This window comes from Ambystoma mexicanum, chromosome 1q (assembly GCF_040938575.1).
Source record: "Ambystoma mexicanum isolate Mex_15411 chromosome 1q, UKY_AmexF1_1, whole genome shotgun sequence".
In the NCBI taxonomy this organism is placed as follows: domain Eukaryota; kingdom Metazoa; phylum Chordata; class Amphibia; order Caudata; family Ambystomatidae; genus Ambystoma; species Ambystoma mexicanum.
Window position 1 is genome coordinate 672,312,669 of NC_090922.1, and position 18,887 is coordinate 672,331,555.

An 18,887-nucleotide genomic window follows, 5' to 3' on the forward strand; every position below is an offset into this window, starting at 1 on the left:
TGGCAGTTGTACTCACCCAATAGCCATGTGCAATGTCCAGCGTAGTGTTCCAAGTAGCGTGACAATGTCGAATTCTACAGGACCATTGAGTCATGTGTTGACCCTGTGAAACGTGCACAGCAATGTGTTATCACTTGTCCGGCGCCACATACCATATGTACATTCAGTGAGTGGTACTGTTTCCTATTGCGGTACACCATCTCCAATTGCACGTGGTACTGTCAGCTCTATGTGGGTGCAGTCTAATGCACCTATGCAATTTGTCATGGCTGCAATGGCATGGAATGCCAACTTGGTGGCAATGACCTGTGCAAGGATACGGGGTAGGGCGATGTGTTCCGACACATGGCGCAGCAGGGCATCCAGTACCTGTCCCAATATTTTAGAGAAACAGGGTTGTGAGAGCCCGTGCAGCTCACCAACTGTGTGCTGATAAGTTCCGGTGCCAAGAAAATGCAGTACCGACACCACCTTCAGGAGGGGGGATTGCGATCGAAATGCCAATGTGGCTACTGATGTCGTCCCCAATCATGGTGGTGATGTACATGATTGCTGGACGGTCCAGCCGGTATAATGTGTGGATCTGTCCTGGGGTCAGGTTCCAGGGTGAGGCCCTGATGCGGGGTATTGCAGGCTGCCTGCAGGGTCGTGCCAACTGCACAATTGGGTTTGGCATGGGTGCAGGGTTTGCTAATTGCCACCTGCACCTCATCCGCCCCCGCCTCATCCTCCTCTGCACCATTGCTGCCACCATGTGGGTTGCTGCCTGTAGGTTCAATAGCCCCAGTCACAATGCTGCTGCAGCTGCTGCCTGCATAGTTGTGTTTGGAGTTGGCCTGGGTGTGGGTGTGGCCCTTTTGTAGACTCCCAGTGGCCTGCTGGGTCCAGCTGGGCTCATTTGCTGCACCTGTGGCCTGATTCAGCTCACCAGGCACTGTTTATAGTCATGTTCGCGGTGGCGCCGATACCGCCTCCGTGGTCACGGTTTTTCCACCATTTTCATGGCAGTGTTTCCATGTCCATGGTACTCGTAATGCCCATGGTGTTAGGTGTTGCCGGTAACTGGGGGGTTTCCCCGGCGACCCATTTTACGGGTCCCATGGTGGCGGTTTGTGGTGGTGGTATTTCTGGGATCGTGGGTCGTAATTTGTCGGTCACAGAAACGGTACCGGTATAGTTATACCGGTGGCGTTAAGTCCGGACTGACGGACTCGTAATGAGGCCCACTGTCTCAGACGTTTATGTTCACCATTTTGTGTTAATACCAGAATATGGTCTCCCAACTGTAATGATGTTAAGCAAGCATTCCTGATATAAACGCTCTGTTGTTTTGATGGGCCATCTCCCAGTTATCTAGCAACTATACTTACACAACTGTCACGTGTTATTCAGTGTTTTGAACATGCTCCGCTACATTGGAGAGGTTACGGTCTTGTTCATCCTATTGCGCCTGTACTATGTCTAGGATATCATATTGGTTTTGACCATGCACCAACTCAGATGCATAAAAGCATTTGGAGGTATGCATCCTCCTGGTGTCAAACAGGACACAGGGAGTATGAGTTCCAGCAGTACATGTTTTTCCTGACCAATAAACCGTATTTAGGGAATGTTATTGTGTTTGCTTGTTTCCAGGTGTATAACGGTTAAACGGGCATGGGCTAGATCCACAATAGCTTTTTGCAGAGGTTGGTGGACCACTAATTGGTAGAGAGTTTTTTCATCTCGTTTTGGCTTGGAATCAACCTGATAAAATAACCCTCGTTTTCAGTAAAGAGCTGTAACTGTAAAGTTATTGTCAGTAAAGTAAACAACTGCCCAGTCTAATTTCTTCATCAGTGGTATGCACTTGATCACAGGCATTCTTTAAGAGTGGTGCAGAGTAATTGGAAATCTGGTGTAATCCAATTGCTCTGGATAACGAGGGCAGTATTAGCAGTGTGGTGGAGGCTCAGGCATTTACTGGTACCTTTCTCTATACTGTGGGTCATCTGGATTGTAGTAGAGCCAAAACCATCTTGGTCATACCTGCTGTTTTCCAAAAATACCACATGCCTTAGTTCAGGGTATACAATCTTCCACAGAATAATTTTACTATGTATTCCCTTTTTGGACAGCAAACTACTCAAATTGCCTCTATAGACCGAATCTATTATACCAGTCCCTACATAAATTAACTTCTGGAGAGCAATACCACAGTGGGAAGCAACACGTCCAAAATATCATGGGGGGATGGCTGCTTGGACGCCTGTTTGGACTAGGCCTCAATACTTGCCTCGGATTGAATAAACACAGGCACCAGGAAGATCTATTCCAGTGGAACGCTCTTGGGTTGAGTTCCTTCAGTCGGTGTGCAAGCCTGGAAAGCCAGCATTACGTAAACACTTTTTTGAAAATTGAAGACTTTTCCCTCATTCAGATTGTGTTTTTTGCCTTTCTCTAATTACTCTTTTTCTTAATTAGACTTCATTAAGGCTAGTGATTACTTCTTCCAATTCAAGTTGCTTCTGCATTGCTCGATTCCCAATCTAGGAATAGCTACTGTTTCTACTGGATAATGTCTCTTACTCTATATCAATGCGACTGATGCCATGTTCGGGAAGGACTTGACTTCCAACATGCAGTTCACCCTGGTTCTCTGGCTGTGTTAAGTGCCAGTACCACAACTTCCAATCATCTAGTCTCCTTGGATGCCCTCTATCAGCAAATCTTGAGTCAGATTACCGTTCATGTACATTTGCTTGAAGCCTGTCAACATCACATGCTTGACATTCAGTATTAGGATTACTAGTTCCCCTTCCTCTCTCAGCATCTCTTGTGCAGTTTGACAATTCAATTTGCTTCTTTCTTGCAGCTTCTCACCACTGCATGCTTGCAATGTGAAGTGTTAGAACCATTTCAACTTTCGCATGCGCTCTCTCTCCCAGCACCTCTCATGCCATATTTCACTTGGATGCTTCTGAGGTTTTCTCAATGCCACACAATTGACTTGGGAAATGTTAGAGCCACTAATTCCAACTAATCTTTCTTACTGGTATGGTTTCTCACTTCTAGTGGGCCTTGTGCCACATTGGACTGCAAATCCCAACACTCATTTTCTTTGCTGCTTTCCATGGTTCCAGCTTTTCCTGATCCAGTTTGGTGAGTCTGTGGACTGCAACGACCAGCATCCACCTCACCTTTGCTTGCTGTCAGAACCCCAGCACTCCTTTGGGTAGTCAGAACTGCAACTTCCAGCTTCCAAAACACCCCTGCTTGTTTGCAATACTTAGCACTGCTTGTGCTCTCCTGGGACGTCACTACATCACAGCTTCCACTTTTCCTTCATTCAGCTCAACCGCATCTCACTCTCCACTGCTGTGGGCTGAAACCATAATTCCCAGCATGTGGTTCTTCTGTACTACTCCTGATTGGTGCACAAAACCGTCTAAACAAATTGCTGCCCCAGTTCCAATCCTTCACCATCGACAACAACATCATTCAAATCGTCAAGCAGTCAAAACACTTGGTATATATCTAGACTCCAATCTCAGCCTCACCAAACAAATCACCACCGCCAAACTTATAACCACCTGCAGACCTTTCCTATCATCCAACAGTTGCATCATCCTTGCCATAGCACTTATCCCATCTTATCCTATCTAAGCTTGACTACTGCAACGCCCTCTACAACGGAACCAGTTTGCGCAACCTTAACAAACTTCAAGTACTACAAAATAACGCCCTTAGAGCAGCCTTGAACATACCTAAAGTTAACCATATCTCTGCCACACGACAAAGCGTCCATTGGCTTCCTATAGAAGACAGAATCTGTTATAAAACCTTATCCTTGACCCACAAGTGCCTAGCCAACTCTGCCCCAAAATACCTCAACTGTCAATTTACAAAAGATCGCTCCAGCAGACCCACCAGATCCACCCAGGTGAACCAACTCACCATCTCAAAATACAAACTAGAAAGATTCGGGGGAAAGAGCTTCCCAGTCTTGGCAGCCAAAATGTGGAACACACTGCCCACCCACATCAGAGTCGAGGCAGCCTACCTGCCCTTTCGCAAGAAACTAAGATCCTGGCTAACTGCGCAAGGACTATCCACGCCTCAGAACTACGCCTTGCTGATACTGTGACCTGCTCCATCCTGTAACCCTGAGCTTGGTCTACCACAACTTGACATTATCTAGGTTAAGCTTCTGGCCACCCACCGCATCTGCACTATTAACTGTATGTATCTCACGAACATGACAACCCTACTGCAACTTGCTTTCACCTGTAATACTAAGATGTGATTCTACTTAACACTTACTCTGCTGTATTCCTTGTCCACTCTAATGTATAACAACAACTCTCTTTGCCTAAATGAAACCTTGTATGCAACATGTATATATGTAACATGTATATTTGCGCACAGATACCTTTGGGTTTGGAGCGCCATATAAATAAACAAACGACTCACTTCCAGACTGTTTGCCCTTTGCTCTGGTGCACTTTAGCCATATTTACTTTTACTTTAATTTATTTGCAATGCGCAGCTTTGGACCCTTGGGCAATAGGGCACAGACAAACAAAGCAAAAAATCAAGAAGACTAACTAGCCGAATGAAAGAAGAGCTGGAGGGCTAAGGATGCAGATTACGAGAATAGCAACGTCTTCAGTTCTTTCTTGAAAGCCGCCATAGAGGTCTGACCTTGCAGAGCAGATGGCAGCAGATTCCATGACATGGGCACAGCAATAAAGAAGGCTACCTTCTCTACCCTCTTCATTCTACATTTAGGAGTAGACAGGTAGTTCTGGTTGCTTGACCAGAGATTCCTGCCGTTTACTTTCTCTATAATAAGGTCTTGCAGATAAGGGGGCATTAGCCCCAGTCTGCATTTAAAGGTAATGACCAAAAGTCTAAATATAGCACGTTCCTCAACTGGGAGCCATTGCAAGGAGTGTCTGGCTTCACAACGGGAAAGGCCCTTAACCACTCTGACTGCTCTATTTGGACTACTTGCAGTCTGTTGATATCTGTTTTACAAATTCCTATCAGGAGGCTGCTGCAGTAATCAATCTTCGGCCCAATAATTGCTCTTGCAATAGATTCTGTGTTATCCTGGGAGATGAAGGGTCTGAGATGTACCAAATGTTTGACATAATAGACGGCAGCTGAGGCCGTATAATTCACATGGGCCTTCATATTCAGCAGCTGGTCCAGAACCACGCCAAGGATTTTTACTTTTGGTTGTGGGGTAATTTTCACCTCCCCTAATAGAAAAACTCTTGTAAACAAGGTCAAGTTTAGCCAACATCACTGAAGTGCCCACAGTCATTTGCTCTGTTTTTTGCTCTGTTTAAGGATAAACTATTAATCATCATCCAATTCTCTATCAGGGAAACTACTCTGTTAAGTTCATATTGTCATGAGAGTGGATACCTGTCAGAGGGATAACACACTGGGTATAATCAGCGTAATTGGAGAACATGACCCCCTCCTGTTCCAAAAAAGCATAGAAAGGGGCCATGAAGATGTTGTAAATACAGGGGGGAATTGCTAGCTCCTAGAGCACAGGAAGGGGGGGAGCAACTACATCCTCAAGAGATACCCTACTTTGCCTATTTACCATGAAGGAGTTAAACCATCGCTCTGCCGTAGGAGAGAAATTAACCGCTTCAGCCATTCTAGTAACCAAGATAGAATGGTCAATCAAATGAAATGCCACTGACTGGTCCAGAGAAATTAAGAGGGAGGTGAGCCCTTTATCGAGACGTCCCAATAGTCTGGACTTCAGCTCTAGTAAAGAGGTATTGGTCACGAACCCTTGTCTAAAACCCGATTGATAGCGGTTCAGGATAGGGAACTGGTTCAAATGCTGCGAAATCTGAATATAAGCGACACAATCTAGAATTTTCAGAAGAAAAGGCGTGTTTGTAATAGGCGTATAATTAAGAGGGCTGTCTATTGCCAGTCCAGGTTTTTTCAATATAGGGGTAATCCATGCTTGTTTTAGTTCGTCTGGAACAAGTCAATCGAGTAGAGAGGAGTTAACAAATTTGCTTATGGACTCCAGAAGAGCAGGGGGGCAAGACTTGATAATTACGGACGAACATGGATCGCCTTTACATTTTGTTGTAATCTCCTGTTTGAGCCTTTCAACTCTTCCCAGTCGACCCCTTCATTCCTGGATGATCTTCTGGCCATATACTCTCTGTAGCAGTCTCAGATATGTTTGCAGACTCAGCATCTCTTCAGAGCTTTCGTCAGTCAGTTGTTCTCCTTCAACATGGATTCAGCAACTCTACAACACAGCGCTTTCTCATGCAGACAGCTCGCGTCAGCTAAATATTACCTGCCAATCTCCTCCTCACCACTTCCTCTTTGCCCTATGGAGATGTGCCCTCTGGTCAGAAGGTGTGATCTTTCGGGGCTTCATCCTGCGAAGGATATGAAAAACAGGGCATTGTTTCCAAGAAGCCCATCCCCCTGAATTTAGACCTCTTGGCCTTCACCAACAAATGATGGTGTAGTACACCGATGGTGACCAAGAAATTGATGTCTTGAGTATTCTCAATGTCACAGGGCCTAGTAAGATCGCTGTTGTTGTGTTGTGTTCTCCCCTGTTCCCCTCCCTTGCCTAGTCGCGCTCTGAAATACTTGTGTACGAGAGCAATACAAATAAAATATATCATATCATATCATACTTAAATGTTGGGAAACAAGTGTTCAGTTGTGCAGGACTTCTAAGGCTTTCTGCTCAGGAGTGGGTCTCCCGCTCCAGACAGTATGGACTGAATATGAACTGGTTCGGTCTGTATTAAATGCGTAATGCCCCTGCGCACCACACTGCTCTTTTTTGGTTTCTCAATAAAATAATTATTAAAAGCAACTAGCAAAAATGCTGACATCATATTGTACTTGCATAGTGATTCAAACCTCAGGATGCAACCTTTGCAGGAGAAAACATGTTGAAATAATGAAATTGACACTTTCCTGGACCACGTGCCACCTTGAATTCCTAACGCCTGTGTTGCAGAATTACAAGGCATATTAAAACTACTATATGATATGATAGGTTATTTATAACGCGCTTAATACGCAGAGGTTTCTAAGGGTGGACCCGGGGATCGGACCTGTGTTGCTCCATGTCGTCTTGCTTCCAAGGCGAGCAAATTGCCGCTGAGGTATCCTCCCGAGACAAATCCTACTCCCGAGAAAAATCGTACACCGTGTCCCAGGATAGTTACCGATGTACTTGGTGAAATTCTTTTATTTTTCTAGGAATTAAGAGGCATGTCTGATGGCAATAAAGGAAAATATTCGTGAGAAGCGCTGGCATTGTGTGAAATGGCACTGGGACTGCTTGTACGCACCTCTGCGTTTTACAATACTCAAATAAATGCGCCGACATAACTCCCTGCAGTGAGAAACAGAAGCGCAGCGCATAGAACAAAACAATCTGACTTCGGTTACATTTTTTGCATTTTTGCAACAAATCCAAACCATATGCCCACTGACAGCTCGCCGCCAGTCTTTCTTGCGGGCTACCAAAGAGAGGCAAAGGAATTCACGTGCCAAGAACCTCACTGTTTACTACACATGGAAATTACATGCAAAGTTGACCTTGTGCGTGTTGCAGGCCAGACTGACAATAAAATGTTCCTGTCAAAAAGAGACAATGTTCTCCATATGTGCTTCATTTCACGTTTATTTTAAAGCCTATTCTTTCTTTTTTACATTTTGGCAAATGGAATTTGTGTGCTACACAATACCTTATTACTAACTGCCTCGTCAGTTTTACTAAAATTGAGCGTGTCCCTGCAACTTGATCTACTCAAGTGCATAATCTGTTATGTCCATTTCTACAGTGCACTCCCACATTAATATGGCCCAATTCCTTTAGAATATGTAATCTGAATAAAGACTGGTGAGTAATTGTTTTAACAATGGGCTTCATTACGGGTCGGGCGGTCCAGAATTAACAGTGGTGGTAAACTCGCCGCAACTGTTAATTCCAGACCGCCCGATCCCGAGTCCTGCAGGCGGGAGGTGATGTTGCCACCAGGTCTGACACCTCCCGGCTGCAGGCGGACGTGGAAACACCAGCACCATCACGAGATGGTGCCGGTGTTTCCACTTACCCATTCCCATTGAGTCCTATGGGACTCAATGGGAATGGGGATTAACACCATTCTGCCTCCGTGACTCCTGGGACACTGGGGCTGTAATGCCCTGGTAATTCCGGGAGTCACGGAGGCGGAATGGTAATACGAGTCCGGCGGTAACCAGGCAGTTTTACCGCCGCGGTTACCGCCGGACTCGTAATGAGGCCCACAGTTGTGATATCACCGGTCACCTCTATAAGAACACGACACGATTGCCCAACTGTGATAACTGGCATTTCTGTTGGTTCGCACCTCGATTTATGGAGACTTTTCAATACAATTCATTGGTGTGTTTTTTTTAACAGAAAAATTAAGTTATCGGTTTAAGCAACATCATCGTGACCGTTCAAGAACGAGGGCACATTCCCTCTGGAGGAACAACGCCCCAAATACTAGTAAAACAAATTTTAATTGGACTTAAAAACATTTTTTCAAAAAGTTATCAAATAGAAAAACAAATCGATAACTCAGTGAAAAGACAATTCAATTTCAAAATAAAACCTCAAAGCACAAGCCACTGTACAAAACATCAATGTGCTTACTAGGTGGGTATTGGTCATCTTTGGAAAATAGATGGGTGTTACACTGTGTGACACATTGAAGGAAATCTCCCCTTCTCCCCAAGTGTAAGCCTCCCCTTTTGAGGCTAGGACGGTGAGTCTGATATGCAAGATCCTCCCTAGGGCTCTGGCAAGTGGGACCTCACTGGGAGATACTCCCCCTTAGGACACAAGGACGCCCATTCCAGTGAGGAATTCCCTAAGCCATTTCCCATAATGGAATATATGGGGCCGTCATACATGAAGAACACTATAGAAGCCAGGGACTTGGCAGAAGACAAAACTAAAATATACATTTGTGAACAAGAAAAAGGATCTGTCTCTTTAATGAGAGACTTCCATAAAACTTTGACAAGTAGACTGAAGAGTGGGCATCACAACCCAAGGAGAGGCGAAGTCCAGAGAGAGAGAGCAGAGAGTGTAAGCAGGGGAAGCCCCCTGACGGTGCGACACCTGTGAGAGGTGGAGCCGAGGAGAGCCCTTGAGCCCATGACTTTCAGAGGTGGCCTGAACGCCAGAACGAAACAGTGGAGGCTCAGCATTTACAAGCATAAGAGGCAGAGGGGACAGGAATCCAAATCGCGATAGTGGCGTGATCACAACACTTTAGTGGCAGGCAGAGCATCCGTCCAACGATGCCGAAAACACAGTACAGAGGAAACATGGAGACATCCACTTACCCACAGCCATACCTGATTCCCGGAGAGAGATGGAGTGGATCGAGAGCAGGGTGCCGGTGGAGTCGAGAAGACACAAGCAGAGCAAACCAAGAGAACCCGAGCCAGTACAAGCCCTGGTAATGTTCCCCTGCAGAATCAAAGGTAACGGGGAGAGCAGGAGAACCGGGAGGCTGTTGTTGATTGGTATGAAGCAGGAGAAACTTGTTCAGTAGAATTGATGAGACATTGAGTTTAAAGTCGATAAAGTGGAACGGTATGAATGTGGAAAGAGAGATCACTACCACTGGGGTACAAATACCCTGGGAAAAGTGGCAAATAGCCCAGAAGTCAAGAAGTAAAGAGTGGAGAATATTAGAGAGAGAATTCTGTGAATGGGAAGAAAATCCATTTGAATCACTTAAGGGAAGACATGATCAGAGTAAACCAACCGGGGAGAGGGGGAACCCTAAGAGCCAAGAAGGCATTTTACACCGAAGAAGGTATATGATACCAAGCTCAAGAGGGTATAGCAACATGAATCAGAGAAGATTAAGATACCAAAAATGGAGTTTTGGTGAACTATCCCAAAAGGGAAAGAAAGACCAAAAGACATTGTGAAAGAGTGGCAAGAACTCATAAAGGAAGTGACAAGAGAGTATTTAACAATAGCCTTTCACAAAAAGGAATCAATAGAAAAGGTGACGTTGCTATAATACAAGCAGGAGAAAGGAGACATTCTCCTGATCTTATTTAAGTTGGTTAGTATAGTGGTAGGGTGAGTTAGAACTAGTTTTTGGACAGCAGACTGATTCATTTGCGACTTTCTGACGACTGACGAGCACCTTGGTTATTTATATAGGTAGGGAAAACCCACATAGCAATAGGGAGAGACAGACTTATACTTATTGTTTAATAAACAACCACTAGAAATGTCCTCACAGTGTCTGCGCCTGTCTACTGACCCGCTGCAGCGATCAACTCAATACGTTTTGGACCCTCAGCTGAGGATAATCCTTAGGTCTTACAAAATGTAAATGGATGTTTTTACCAAAATGTACATTTTTGGGTTCATTTTAAAGTATTCACTTTAAAAGGAAATCACAGCTCATCTTAGCATTCTGCTAGGATGTTTGCAGAGAAGTACAATTGGCCATTTTGTGTAATCAAAATATTTAGCATATGTTATTTGAATGTATTGCCATGATAGAATATGCAGTTTAGTGGATGTAATAAAAACAGAATGCTATTCATAGTCTCCCATAGTGGGAATTAAGCTTATATGATTACTTCTGAAACAGCTGACTTGCCTGAAATGTACTCTATTAATATGAGTTTGCCCCCCAAAATCTCATCCTCTCTCTCATCAACAGGTCACCACAATCTTGTGCCTAAGGGGATCTTCTCCTGTCTCTCTTGCACTTTCACCCCATCCTGTACTTCCTAGATGCTTGCTAGGTAGTCATATCTCCCTCTAACTCGGTGATTTACCTCTGCTGACAACTTCTCTCTGGTTTTATCCTTGTCTTAACCTCCCACATCCTCTTCTCAGTCTCCCACATTGGTGGTTCATCCCACCTTTGCCTGGCTTTTGACCACCTCTCCTCTTCCACCACCCCATCCCTCCATACTTGTCTTCCGCCCTCACTATTTTCTGTGATATTGCTCCTGCTCTCTCCTGCTTTGCTTGCTCTTTCTTCCTTCTTCCTCTTTCCTCGCTTCAGTCACCTTTCTCCACTCCTTTACCCACCTCTTTCTGCATCTTTCCTCCTCATTCTGTGATGTTTACGTTAAACATCTTGTCACGCTCTATCCTCCTCCTCCTCCTCCTCCTCCTCCTCCTCCTCTCTCCAAATTCCTCTTTCTCCACCTCCGGACCACACTCACAAACTCTGTACACCCATGCCAAACTGCCTGTTCTCACCATGGGACTCCAGCCCCTCCCTCTGTGCTGTCACATTCCGGAGTGAGGGTTATTGCAAGTGTTTACTAGAATTGGGCAGGGATTGAAATTGCAATTGTTCTGTATTGATTTAATCTGACTGAAATGGGTTTTGCCGCAGTATGTAGCGACACCAGCCGAACCTACTTCAGGCCAGACCAGCATCTTAGATGTTAAGCATGTACTCCAAAGTTTGAGGAGCGTGCGCTCCCTTCTGGTCAAACCGCAGCCACATTTGGGCTACATATCATGTTGTTGGCATGTGGCCCAGGAAATCCTCAGTTACTGTAAAACTTCGAATTCTGAGTGTTTTACTTGTCCCAAGCTGCCAGAAAGGAGAAGCACATCCAAACGGCTCCTTAATGTAGGAGCTCTTGCTAAGCATATAGGACTCGCTCAAGGGGAAAGGGGAATGGAAGATGCATTGCCAGTGACAGTTCTCTGCCTTAGTTCTGGGGCAAGGTTAGGTTGTCCGGGGAACCCCCTCATACCTCTTTCGGGCCATCATTACATGGTGGGTGGCGGCACCCAGTCTCGTGGCCACTGAATCCACCATACACAGGCAGTAGACTTTGTCATAGGAGCCAAGGATAAAATGTTTGGAGAACAGTGTCCAATTCTTGCTATCAGAGACCCAGATTCTGTCCTGTCAGAGGTCTCCAGAGAAACAATACTACAGTGGGAATTTAACCAATGCCTCTTACAGGGGCCCGAAAATATGCAACGCCTCCAACATTTTATACATGGGAGGAATAGCCACTGTTAAAATGACCCTGTGCCCAAGACCTTTGAAATTATTTCCGGTCCCACCCAATAAGAGTACCAAAAAAGAAATTTGCCCAATTCTAGTAAATAATAAAACGATGTATATGACAATATCCCAAGCATCTGCCTAAAAGATTGGATTGCAGCGTGTCCAAACAAGCAAAAGGACTGTCTGCAAAAGACAACAAAATATATTTCATAGAATCATAATTCAAAAACCAGTAAGTAGTTGCAATAGAACCGAAGGGGGCACACATTGGATACAAATCAAGCAATCACAATCACACGTACCCCCAATAAAACTTAAAGTGTGAGTTTAGAGCATCACTGCAAAATCAATGTCCACCTTTGTAAATCACATTAGCATCAGATATCCTGACAGCGTTCGCATTGCCTAGGACTTTTTATTCAAGGCTTTTAAAGGATGGTAAAGCAGAGGTATGAAGCAAATAGATACGAGATGCCATTGACAACAAAACATTGAAGAGTGTTAACTCATGAAAGATGCATAGGGCATTCAAGCCAAAAAAACGTATAAAATCATTAACAAACACTGGCATACATTGTTAAAGGATGTGGATCTGAAATCTTTTTTTTTATTCTTTATTCATTCATTTAATAGAACAATAAAACAGTATTAATTAGCAAAGCAACATATCACAAGAATTGAAAAGGCAACAAAATACATGTAGAGAAAAAGGAGCAGAGTTATATATTCATGAACTAGTACATATTCAAAAAATCATCCCAGATTTTTGCATGGAAGTGCAGCTTTCCCTGTCTCTTGTAAATAACCTTTTCCATGCTTGCAAGACAATTCATTTCCTCAATCCAGTCAAGAGATTTTGGTGCAATATGAGACTTCCAACCTCTTAAAATATTTTTTTGCATATCGAAGCCCTTCTAAATAGAAATTTTTTTTAGATGAAGAAAGGACCTCTAGATTTTAAGAGATATGTTCAATGAGTCTAAGGAAGTGGGTTTGTTACCAGCATCTACCAATCATGCTACTATCTCCGTTTTTTTTTTAAAAAGGGCAAAGATAATAATCTACCATCTAATTATCGCCCAATTAGCTTGATGAACACAGACAACAAAATATTAGCTCAAGTTTTGGCCTTACGTATTGAACGCTTGTTGCAAAATCTAGTGCACACTGACCAACCGGGCTTCGTTAAGGACCGTAGAACTTCTGGAAACATTTGAAATCTGCTGATGACAATATCGCAGGCCAAGAACTTGGATGAGGACATCGCCGTGTTCTCTCTTGATGCTGAAAAAAGCATTTGACTGAGTTAATTGGGAATATTTGTTTTTGGACTGACATGCTATGAATTTAGGAGATGATTACATTTCGTGGATTGCCCTGTTGTATGCTCATCCCACAGCAGATGTCAAAACAAACGGAATGCTGTCAGATTCATTTGATTTGCAGAGAGGTACAAGGCAGGGCTGTCCATTGTCTCCATTGTTATTTGTTTTAGCCATCGAGCCACTAGCTATTGCCCTGAGGAATCCTACTGGCGGTGACAGACAAGTCTAAAAGTGCACCTTAACCTCTGAAGGAGATATAAAGGCCCTTTTCCAGATCCCGCAAAAGGAGAATTTGCAGCAGTTCATGCGCAGGGGGGAGCTAAAGAGAGGGTAAATACAGCAGTGTCTACAGCTGATGTTCAGGCACTAATTTTGGAGCTAAAAACTGACGTTCAGAAGGCCAAAGCAGTGTTATCACACAGGATTTCTGAACTGGATCACCACCCTCAGAGGTCCAACAGGTGCGAACAAGCACATCAGCAAAAGATACTCAAAGCAAGAGTGGCAGAGATGGAATCCTCAATGCAGCAGATAATCGAGAGACAGGAGGAATGCCGAAAATAGATCCCAACGCAACAACAAAAAGGTGCAAGGTATCCCCAACTTGGTTGCGGATAATGAACTTGACGCTTATGTTCAGGATTTCTTTCAGTCCGTCTTGGGGGAGTCAAGTGAGGGTGCGGTTCGCCTGGATCGCACTCACAGGATTTGCACATTTCGACAATCCCGACAGTTACTCCCTGATGTGCGGACAAGGCTGCACTTCTTACGTATCAAGGAGAAGCTGATGCAAGCGGCACAGAAATCACTGAAAATAACCTTCCGTGGAACCCAGCTTTCCTTCTACAAGGATCTCTCGCTGCTGACACTCTGCAGATGCAAGAGCCTACAGTGGGTGACCAGCTGGCTTCAGGAGAAGAAACTATGTTATTGATGGGAATTCCCCTTTAAACTTCACCTTGAATTTAAGAGCAAGCCAAGGGCGATCTCAATGCTTGAAGAGGCTAAGGACTTGTGGGGTGACGAGTCGGAGCAGGACTGTCCTGGCCCTGAAGCTGAGTGGGAGGAGGGGTGCTCCTCGCAGGACAAACGGAGGAGGCAACAAACCAAAACATTTTCATGACTGTCAACTTCATGCCTCTGTGCTGGAATTTCATTTGATGAGGGGTGGTCACCCAGTAGCATGTACTGATTTTTCCAAACCAGGGTGAACTGGATCTTTTCTTTATGAGGAGCTGACACCTCGCCGAATAGATGCATCTCGAAGAGTGAATTCCACAGTGCCGAAATGTGCGCAGAAGTAGGGGAAGGATTTGTATAATGAGGAAGGGCGGGATGGGGAAGTTGGGGTTCTTATTTGTTATGTGGTTTATTAGTGTTCCAAAGGAGGATAGCTCTGCCCTGCTATCTGTTCCTGCCATCGCTGTGTTGGAGTACACTATCATGGATACTTGACAACTCTAATATGAATACGTTGAAATGTATCACCCTGAATGTGCAAGGTTTGAATTCCCCTATTAATGGAAATCCGTTGAGCACTGCCTCTGTGCTAGATGCTGTGGTGGTGTTTCTGCAGGAAACCCACCTACTTCAGAAGGATACAGGGCAACTGGTGAGCAGGCATTACAATTTTTATTTATGTATTTATTGTTTGCTTGTTAGGTGCTTATACATCAAGTAAAAACTGTTTCAACGCGCCCACAGGGCAAGGCGAGGGAACAAGGGAGTGAAACGCATTAAATACACAACATGTTAAAAACAGTGGAGGGAAGAAGGAAAAAAGAATGAACCTACTATGCCATAGTGCGTATTCAGAACATACAAGTGCAGCATGGAAGAGGGCAGAGGGGGTAGGTGCTGGAGTGTCCATGCTTGTGGGTGAACCACAGATAAAGTGCATGATATGGTGACTGCTACACAGGCCGGAGCCGCATTGGGTGTAAGTGCGACGCTCCAGGGCAGAAGGTGTGCCAAAGTGCTGAGGGTAGACAGAAGCTGGGGTGATCGCATGTGGAAGGTCAGGGCCCTGAGGATACATAAGGGCTCAGGACACCAATCACAGCAACTGTAAAATTAGCAGAGCAGAGAAGAAGGGAAGGAGGAGGTAAAGAGGAAAGTCTTGAGCAGTTTCTGGAATTTAAGAAGGTTCTGCTCAAGGCGCAGCGGAAGGGGGAGGCTGATCCAAAGGAAGAAGCCAGCTGAGGAAAACGATCGACCTCAAGCCCTGTTGAGCAAAATGCTTTGCACACAAAGAGTTGGTGCCAGAGGAACATAGACGTCTAGATGGAGAGTATTTAGCAAGATTAAGTTGAAGATAGTGTGTTCCGTGAACTCTGACAACCTTGTGGATGATGCAGAGGGATTTGAATGCAATCCGTGCAGCAACAGGGAAACAGTGAAGAATGTTTAAGGTAGGAGAGATGCTGTCCCTGGGCTTAAGGCCAAGGATATGTCTCACTGCCCTTTTCTTGATTAGCTGGATGGGTCGCAGAGTGGAAGAAGTACATTCAGGAGGAGGCTATTGCAATAATCAAGCCTAGAGAGAACCAGGGCTCGGGTAGCATTGAGCCTCTGGGGGAAAGTTAGAAAAGGGAGAATTCCTTTGAGAAGGAAGAGCTGAAAATGGGACTTCTTGGTAATGTCCTGAGTGTGAGGGAGGAAGGAGAGAGAGGAGTTGAAGATGACTACGAGGTTTCTGGCTTCAGAAGAAAGAGCAGGGGGAAAGCCCATGGAGGAAGGCAGAGTGAAGGGAAGAAGGAGGGAGCAGGGGTCCCGATGGGAAGGATCTTAGTGTTACAGGCGTTGAGGCAAAGATCGTTGGAGGTGGACCAGTACTGGATGGAAGAGCAGTCAGGGATGATGGAAGGTGCAAGAGGGTCGACAGGAAGTTTGAAAAAGAGTTGTGTGTCGTCTGCATTAACACTGGAAGTTGTGGGAAAAGGAGGAGATGAGGCGTGCCTGCTGAGCAAGGTATATGTTAAAGAGCCAAGGGGAGAGGATAGAACCCTGGGGACATCACAGGTGGAGAAGGAAGTAGACCAGGAGAAGGTGCCCAGGATGACTTGGGACAAGTGGTCAGTTAGGAAAGATGTCAGCCAGTCCAGTGTCCGTACCGAGATACCAAGGGTATCGTGGAGCATTTGTACGAGGATGGAATGGTTGTCCGTGGCAAAGGCAGAGGAGAGATAGAGTTCGATGAGGACAGCTGGGGAGTTGGAGTCCAGAGATGCAAGCAGTTCTTCACGGGTGTTCAGAAGAGTGGTTTCCATCCCTCTGGATACTGGTAATCCAGATTGATGGTCATGAAGACCACCAATACGTTTGGTGTGCAAGTTGAGTTGGGGCAAGTCCAGCTTCTCCAGCAATATCCCCAGGAAGGGGGTGATGGAAATAGGGCGGTAGTTGGCAGTAAAGGTAGGGTTTGCTGAAGGATTTTTTCAGGAGGGGGCACTCAAGGGAGTGATTGAGGGAGGAGGGGAAAGATCAAGTGGCAAAAGAGGGATTGCAGAAATCAGCGAGTGCAGGGGCAAAAGAGCCAATGTTGTCTTTGATGGTTCTGGATGAGCAAGGGGAAACCTGTTTAGAAGAGACCTTCATGGAGCAGACGACTCTGGTAACCTCTTCAGGTGTGTCAGGGGAGGAAGGAGGAGGGTGAGGTGAGTGGCCAGTGCGTTGCAGAGGACCTGGGAAGCAGAAGGGGAGGAGGAGACTGCGGAAGGGTTGGCTAGTTCCCTGCAGATCCTGAAAAGTTCAGCTATGTTGTTGGATGCTCAGGACCCATGCCTGCATGTGGGCTCTTTCTTGACACCGATGGAGAGTCTGTATTGACTTTGGAGCAGGCCGCAGGCCAGTTTGTCAGAGAAAGAGCCAGAGGTTTGCCACTTCCATTCCGACGTTCTTCACTTTCATTTCAGGGCTGCAAGTTTGGAGTCGTACCAGGTGTTACGCTTAGTGGCAGGTTTCAGGCGGATCCTCATGACTGGGGCAACTACTTCAAAAGTATTGTGATGGCCAAGTGGAAGTTGCTGAGAGCAGAGTCAATGGTAGAATCTGAGGTATGGTACAAGGAGGGATGAAGATGGAAGCGAAGACAGCAGCTGCCGCTCGCTTCATCGGGCAGATGTTAGTGAACGAGGCGAGGTTGGCAGGGCTGTTGGGGGGGCGGTCAGTAGGCCAAAGGGACACAGGTGGGAGGAGAGGAGAGAATGGTCTGACCAAGAGAGAGGGGTAACCAGTGGGGAGGAGAGAGCAAGGTCAGAGTGAATGAGTGTGTCCAAAGTGTGTCCAGCCGAGTGGGTTCGACCAGAAGAGAGAATGGAGAGGGATAGAGAGGTGCAGAGATCAATAAAAAGAGTGGATGCTGTAACAGGGGAGTCCAATTGGATGTTGAAATTCCCCAAGAGGAGGAGATTGGAGGTGGAAGAAAGTAAGGAAGAACATAAATTAGCCCATTCAGAGAGGAACAGGGTGGTAGCGCCTGGAGGCAGGTAGATGGTAGCAATGGTCAGGGTGGAGGAGGGAGAGATGACCAACTTGCACACAAGCCTCTCAAAGGCAGAGTAGAGCTTGGTGGGTAAAATGGAAGAAGACACCCACTCAGGGGAGATTAAGGCAACCCCACCGCCAGCACGGTGAGGTCGGGGCTTGGAAATGTTCTTGAAGCCGTTAGGGAGGAGGGAATCTAAAGCAGTGACTGAGCTGGCATTGAACCATGTCTCGGTAAGAGCGAGAATGTTGAGGTCACTGTCTTCAAAAAGGATGCAGATGTCATTGTTCTGTTTGTAGGCTAAGCGGGTGTTAAGAGTAGCCAGGTGAAGGTGGTCTCTGCCTTTGAAGGTTTTCTGAGGTGGGGTACATGGACGTGGTGCACCAGTCAGAGGGGGAGGGATAGAGACAGTACGGGGGGGGCAGGAGAAGGAAGGAAGGAAGTTAATCAGAGATGGCAGGATCCGGTCAAAGCAGAGGAGGTTAGGTTGAGGACCCTGGACTAGGATAGTGTCTGTGTGGTAGACATTAATAAAGCAACGTGAAGATGAGAAGCCGGCCAAGAGGACAACCCTCTTGGTGCTGCCGTTAATGGGAGAGGATGTGAAAGGAGAGAGAGTAGGGTTGGAATGAGGGGTCCATAGATCTGGAGAGGGGACAGAGAAGAGGATATCCGTGAAGACCTCTCTGGAAGAAGCACTGACATAGGTGCCTGCGATGGGAAGGCCACGGTCAGCACTCAAGATGTCTTTTTTGTGCTTTTTCCTTCTGGACTTCGTGAGAGAGGAGGTTAGGTGATGGTGTAGAAGTAAGAGAAGATGGATGAGATGGCGAGAGCCATGGGGCGGCAGAGGTTAGTAGAGGAATGAGAGAAGAGAGGCTGCACAGCACTGTTCTAGATAAACTCTCCAGGTGGCCTAGTAGTCAGGAAAGGCACAAATGCAATCCAAAAAGGAATTTGAACTTCAAGAAACAGGGGCACAGATGCAATGCAAAGATGTGCACAGATGTAAAGGCACACACA

The 18,887-nt window shown here is 45.8% G+C and overlaps 1 protein-coding gene across 2 annotated transcripts in view; it reads right to left on the bottom strand.

Annotated features, from left to right (window-relative positions):
* Positions 1 to 18,887, bottom strand: part of ALG14 (ALG14 UDP-N-acetylglucosaminyltransferase subunit) — a 607,683-nt gene that overhangs the window by 108,183 nt on the left and 480,613 nt on the right. Inside the window, exon 4 of one of the 2 annotated variants that reach the window (XM_069641274.1) lies at positions 12,506 to 12,967. The exons of the other annotated variant lie outside the window; for it this stretch is intronic. Coding sequence (XP_069497375.1) covers positions 12,788 to 12,967 — 180 coding nt within the window. The 3' untranslated portion in view covers positions 12,506 to 12,787. Of the gene's footprint in view, positions 1 to 12,505; positions 12,968 to 18,887 lie in introns of those variants that run through there. 2 annotated transcript variants of the gene reach the window in all.